Source organism: Rhinopithecus bieti, unplaced genomic scaffold, assembly GCF_001698545.2.
Source record: "Rhinopithecus bieti isolate Rb0 unplaced genomic scaffold, ASM169854v2 scaffold_17939, whole genome shotgun sequence".
Taxonomy (NCBI): Eukaryota; Metazoa; Chordata; class Mammalia; order Primates; family Cercopithecidae; genus Rhinopithecus; species Rhinopithecus bieti.
Genome location: NW_016809446.1, coordinates 268,141 through 275,100, shown reverse-complemented (window position 1 = coordinate 275,100; position 6,960 = coordinate 268,141). Strand labels below are relative to the sequence as shown.

The window sequence follows — 6,960 nt, the reverse complement described above, 5'->3', positions numbered from 1 at the left end:
AAAAATAAATAAAATAAATTAAAAAATAAAGAATACCCACAACCATCTGAAAGCTTTAAAAATATACCTTTACCAACTATGTATTTGCAAGAGGCTAGGTCATCTTCTTATCACTTCTTCAAAACAAATTACAGCTCACTACCAGGGTGCAATATTAGTCACGTAATACACCTACACATGCACTCACTGTATCTAAAATAAAAGTTGAAATTAAAAAAAAAAAAACTAATTACAAAGACAGAGATGAGAATCCAGCTGTTTTCTATTAAGCTGGACACCAGAGAGTTGCAAAAATATAAATACATGACACACATTTTACTCAACTTTGTTGTTGTAGAAGAGAGTTATTTTTCGTGAAAAAATATTATTTGTGTTAACAATATTGTTCTCAGTCAGGGTTTATATTTTTGTTGTCACAACCTGGGACAGCTGTTAAATATTCTACAATGCACAGGACAGTCCCCGAAACAAAGACTTATCTAGCTCAAAATATTAACAGTGCCAAGGTTGAGAAACCAAAACTAAATATAGGTTGTTTTTTTTTTAATTCTCAATTTCAATTTTTAATATAATAAATATCAATATAACCAACACAAACAATTACTCTTTGGGATCCTCAGTAATTTAATAGTTAAAACTGTCTTGGGGACCAGAAAAACCACAAATGATTCAGTTCAATACTGTAATAGCACTCTACAGCTTATGATGTCTACAGTTATGACCTAATACTGAACTTGATATCATGCAAAGTGATTAGCTGGAATAACAAAACAGGTTTTAAAGGAGCTCACCTGTTCTTTATGTGGTAATATATTGCTAAGGTCACACTGTGAAAGGAAAAAAAAATATTCTTAATAACTGATTTAAACATTTGTTAGGTCTGAAGACATTTTTTAAATGAGGGAAGGGAGGAACCCTCCTAGTGGCCCTGAAATCCTCTAGTTCAGAACAGTACCATATAGGTACTTTCCCCTTATTTCAGTTCCTTTCAGAAAAAATACAAGAACCAAAATGCTAAGTAACATGCTGTTAAAATACATGTTTTTGTTGACTATTATAATATATAAATAATTACATATATCCCCATTTGCTCTTCTGCCCATAGAACCTTTCATCTTATGCAAGTTCTACCTATTTGTATACATGCTTAAATTTAAACTGGTTTTTTGGTTATTTTTATTTTTTGCTTTTTAAGTTGTTAGGCTCTGCATTTCAGTTGATTTAATTAGCTATCACCTACTCACCCATTTTCATTATTTCCCCTTAAAGGAAATAAAAGTGTTTTATACCAAATAAAATCATTTACGATCAATTCTGCATCATTAGTAGAAAATTTATTAGTAAATAAGTGCACACAAAATCAATGATAGGTATAGCTATCCTGAAATAAGCAGTGCTAACAATGCAGCATAAAACTACAAAGTGTAATATTAATGGCAAGTATTTCCACATTGGTTTAAATATTAGTGAACAGACACGACTTTTCAGATATATGTTACTGTAGTCCTAAATTACCCACAGATGTTGTGTATCAGGAAACAAGGAGTTGTCTTAGGTAAGTTATATGCTTCCATTTGCCCTCAGTCTCTAAACTGAGGCTCAAAATAATTGAGGGAAGGCAAATCTGAATTTTAAAAGTAAGTCTATACAATGTTAGCACTTTTTTAAAAAAGTCTATAACATTAGCATCTAAGATGGATACTTCTATAGTGCTTCAAACAGTTTCATGTCCAAATTGATTTTAACATTACAGAATTTCAAGTTATATGCTGAAAAGGACCACAGAACCTTACATGACATTTAATCCAACACCCAGTTTACAGATATGGGAACCAAGGCTTAAAACTGACTTGCCCAAGGTCCCACCAAATAGAACTGAGTTCATCCTCCTGCACTCAGTTAAGCAGTGGTTCTCAAACTTTCTGCACACTGCAATCACCTGAGGAGCTTTAAAAACTGCCTAACTTCCAACTTGAGACATTCTGATTTAATTGGCATTGGGTATGACTTGGGATATGAGGAGTGTTTTTTGTTGTTTTTTTGTGTGTTTTGTTTTGAGACGGAGTCTCGCTCTGTCGCCCAGGTTGGAGTAAAATGGCACGATCTTGACTCACTGCAACCTCCGCCTCCCGGATTCAAGCTATTCTCCTGTCTCAGCCTCCCAAGTAGCTGGGATTACAGGTGCACGCCACCACGCCTGGCTAATTTTTTTGTATTTTAGTAGAGACGGGGTTTCACCGTGTTGCCCAGGCTGGTCTTGAACTCCTGAGCTCAGGCAATCTACCCATCTCGGCCTCCCAAAGTGCTAGGATTACAGGTGTGAGCCACCGTGCCCAGCCTGAGGGTTGTTTTTAAAGTTCCCCTGGTGATGATTCCTATGTGCTGCAAAGTTTGGGAACAACTGAGTTAGGGTTAAGATCAGAATCATCTGGGATGTGCTTGTCCGTGTAATTATGCCTCACATGCCTTCTTCATTTTCCTAAAAGGCTTGTGACTGCCTAGAGATCAAGGGAAGGTGGAGGTGAGATGAATGTGTTTATAGACATACAGTCTGAAAAAAGTTACTTAAGTGATTCTGATATGGCTCACCCATCCCATGAGAATAATGCACTATTAAGCCATGATAAACGTTTTTCAAAATCTTTCCTAAAAGTCAATTTGCCCTACTAGTGAAACCTTTATTTAACCAATAGTGAAATATACCAAATGATCATTTCTAAAACTTACTGAGAACAAATGAAAACTTACTGTACTTCCCAAAGTAGACATCTAAAATTAAGACTAAAATAGGGGAAAAAAGCATGAAATCTATTATACTTGTTTGAGCAAGGTTAATCTTTAAAACTACTTTGAATCTTACAGAAACATCAGAATCTTTTGAATTCAAAAGAAGCCAGGGACTCTAGCCAAAGTGGACTGGTTTTTTTAACTCAAGGATTTAGGACCTTGGCTGAATACAAACATTCAATGATTACTCAGTAGGTGTCAAAGCTCAGGACTTTAGACAGAGTCAGAGTCCAGTTTGTGCTGAAACACAATTCAATTTCAACTACTGTTATAAGGGAAAGAGGAAAGTGACATGATATGAGTGTAAATTTTTTGCTTTTAAAGTAGAAGTTACTGACAATTGAATTAACTAAAAAAAAAAAGCTAGTACATTAGAAACAAGTAAGTTTATAAGCTAGTTACGTTTTTAGACTGAAAAGTAAAATTAGGGATAAGGACATTAATATTCTAGTGTAGCACTTCTCAAACTCTGTTCTGAAAATCAACGCTCATAATCGAAGATGTTAATAGTTTCCTGACAACCCCAATGGAGTTGTTTGTTGTTGTTGTTGGTTTTTAAATAAACTTGAAAGGTTCATCTTAGGGTGTTCTGAAAGTGCATCTCAGATTGTGCCCAAGAGGTGCTCATGCACGACAGGGAAAATTTAAATGCAGATACACTGTGGTGCCAGTAGAGGACAAGCTGTTCCTTCTTCCAAGAGTAGTTTCCAAAGCAGTACACATTGTTTTAGGCCTGTAACTCATAACAAACTAATGTTTTTCCAGAAACATCCAATAAAAAGCGCCTCTCCTTCTCACATTATGTTCAACACTGTCTTAACATAAATGCATTAAATAAATAGCTACACTTTGCTGGGATTGCTTCTTCACTAACTGGCTTTCCCTTCCACCATGCAGCCTAAGATTAAAACAGGAAATGAAAATTCATATTGAGGTCCTTGAAATCAATATATAGTTGACACCAATTTCTTAAACTGATTGCTGAAAAGGACAATCAAATGGCTGAAATTACCGAGGATGGCGAGGATGCTTTTAGCAAAGGGGGTCTGTCACTCAGCCCTTGGCAGCCTAGTTGTACTCACCATTTTACTGTGGTTCTAAGATTAGGCTGGCTGACTGTGCTGTCATCTAGAAATATTGTTGAGCATGAGCTATACTTTTTAGTAAGCTGCCCTGGAGATACCTGAAGGGGAAGGGAAATAGAAGAAAATGTCACAGTAAGTTAAACCTATAAAAGTGTGGTTTTTTCCTTGGTTAAAATGTCAAATGATAAAGCATAAAGATATTTCTTACACTCCATGAACTGACTTGAGTGTGGTATCATGTGCAGCTCTATGGGAAACCCAGTGGAGGCTCTCCCACAGACAGTGTTTTGAGGAATGGGTTATAAAATGCTGCTCTTGTGATACCTATAATCAAACCTGGCAAGCATCTGTTATGCATTCCCTATATAAATTAATGGGAAAAGTTTACAATAAGATTTGTGTTTTCTCTTAAGCAATAAAAGTAGCTGAGATTTTCTATTATTCATTTACTACAGTAAAATGTAATGTCTTAAATCATATTTGCAAAAGAGCATTTTATTGCAGTAAATGAAAGCCTAATACTACATTTACTAAGTTACTAATACTAAATGTATTAGTTCAGGAGACAGTATGAGAAACAAGTGTTTCACAGTCAGAGGCTCTGTCTGCCAGGGCTGCTCCATCACCCACAGCGAGAGGGGGGCCTGTTTTCTTATGTGGAGGAGAAAAAGTATCACTTTAATATTCCAAAAAAACAGATGACAAAAACAACTTTAGGAATTTAACTTTCACTTCATATTTAAATAAAACTGCCATTACATTACTCAAATGAGAACCTCAGAGAACACTCTCCATTTCAAAATGTTATTAATTTTATTCTATAAGTTACTTGACAGGCATCATGGCACTTGCCTGCCTCACTCATGCTGCTCTGCCTGGAATACCTAGTTCTTCCTCCTTATCCCAGTAAGTCTGGCCCCATCTACCTTCTGGGATCCCTTTGCCAGCAGCCACACCAAAAAACATTTCCCTTTTGGTACATTCATCCATCTAATTCACCACTTGTTACATGATACCAATTGCTCGTGGAGTATCCCCTCATAAGAAAGTAAGCTTCTTGCTCCGGGAGTGGTGGCTCATGCCTGTAATCCTAGCACTTTGGGAGGCTGATGCGGGCAGATCACAAGGTCAGGAGCTTGAGACCAGCCTGGCCAAGATGGTGAAACCCCGTCTCTACTAAAAATACAAAAATTAGCTGGGTGTGGTAGTGCGCACCTGTAATCCCAGCTACTCAGGAGACTGAGGCAGGAGAATTGCTTGAACCTGGGAGGCGGAGGTTGCAGGGAGCCACCATGATTGCGCCACTGCACTCCAGCCAGGGCGACAGAGTGGGACTCCGTCTCAAAAAAAAAAAAAAAAAAAAAAAGAAGGGAAGCTTCTCCAGGGAAGGAAGGACTCTTCCTCCTCATACCCCTGGCTGCTGAGCACAGAAATGGGGACAAATTAAGAAGTTCAACAAGTGTTTGACAAATTATTTAAATCAGTTACAATTTGGAAGGTAAATGCTACTATAGACACAAATTAGTAGAATTTATCTGCAGTTGTATCAAGGAGGTGACCATGAACTTTTTGAGCCCTCCAGAAAATAAACCATCTTTAAAACACTTTAGAAGTATCCATTTATTTGGGAAGAGTGCAACAGTCAAATACTGAAACAGCCTGAACTATATTAAGACAATTCTCTTCCTTAAAAATAAGGTCAGTAACCAAATCCCAGTCATCGAATAGCTGAAAGTAACAGCATTTTTTTAAACCACAGAATACTAATAATTTTAACACTTAAAAAAAAAAAAAAAAAAACTAATTCAGATGAGCCTTCCTTCTTCCTATTAATGATAATTTTTACCACGTTGTCACACTCTTCCATCAGTATCCCACACATATACATAAAGACAGGGCAGGGAGAAGGTCTAGTTGTTGCTTTTAAAAGTGCATGCATTAAAAAATTGCCAGTAGCCAATAATCAGAAATATCCATACAGTGTAACACCATTTTGTTTCAGATGTTTTTACTGCAGTCACTTAATTCTTACTAACAAAAGTCCCAGGTATTCTATTTTAAAAGTATTACTATTTGAAGGACCAAATTCTCCTTCAAGCTAGAAATATTTTCAACTATATCTAAACTCATGTTTCTTAAGCTATTATATTTAATGTATATAGTTTACATTAACTGTGTTAATGTATATACTTTTATTGTCTCAAAAAACAAATACAGTATAAAAAATAAAAATTGACTCATTCAAATACTTTCATTCAAAGTGGAAGGTGGGGCCAGGCACGGTGGCTCACACCTGTAATTCCAGCACTTTGGGAGGCCAAGGAGGGTGGATTACCTGAGGTCAGGAGCTCGAGACCAGCCTGGCCAACATGGAGAAACCCTATCTCCACTAAAAATACAAAAATTAGCCAAATGTGGTGGTGGGCTCCTATAATCCCAGCTACTTGGGAGGCTGAGGCAGGAGAATGGCTTGAACCTGGGAGGCGGAGGATGCAGTGAGCCAAGATCGCACCACTGCACTCCAGTCTGGGTGATGGAGCAAGACTTGGTCTCAAAAAAAAAAAAAAAGAAACCTCTCTGCTAATCAATATGTAGCATGAGACACAGCACTAACTTTCAACTATCCAAATTTTTTGTTATCAAGAGCATCCCTGTATCTCTTGAGACTAGAGGGTGGCAGAATTAAGCTTCTGAGCAAAGCAATTATAGCTGGCAACAAGTAATTCCCCCATCATCTTGCTGGAAAACTCAACAATTTCCTTTATTTTAGGCTAAAGCCTTACCAATGCTGACTTACAACCTCAACTGGCAAACATAATAATATAAAACACAAATACTGGCTGGGCGCGGTGGCTCAAGCCTGTAATCCCAGCACTTTGGGAGGCCGAGACAGGCGGATCACGAGGTCAGGAGATCGAGACCATCCTGGCTAACATGGTGAAACCCCGTCTCTACTAAAAAATACAAAAAAAAAAACCTAGCCGGGCGAGGGGGCCGGGGCCAGTAGACCCAGCCACTCGGGAGGCTGAGGCAGGAGAATGGTGAAAACCCGGGAGGCGGAGCTTGCAGTGAGCTGAGATCCGGCCAC

At 37.7% G+C, this 6,960-nt stretch overlaps 1 protein-coding gene across 3 annotated transcripts in view; it reads right to left on the bottom strand.

Moving 5' to 3' along the window:
* The window catches only part of CCNYL1 (cyclin Y like 1), a 45,374-nt gene that overhangs the window by 17,718 nt on the left and 20,696 nt on the right, over window positions 1-6,960 (bottom strand). For 2 of the 3 annotated variants that reach the window (XM_017889414.1, XM_017889416.1), the window contains 2 exons: window positions 3,870-3,970; window positions 792-827 (listed from right to left, as the gene is read on the bottom strand). In XM_017889414.1, coding sequence (XP_017744903.1) covers window positions 792-827; window positions 3,870-3,970 — 137 coding nt within the window. The remainder of the gene's footprint in view (window positions 1-791; window positions 828-3,869; window positions 3,971-6,960) is intronic. The other variant, XM_017889415.1, reaches the window with a different exon arrangement.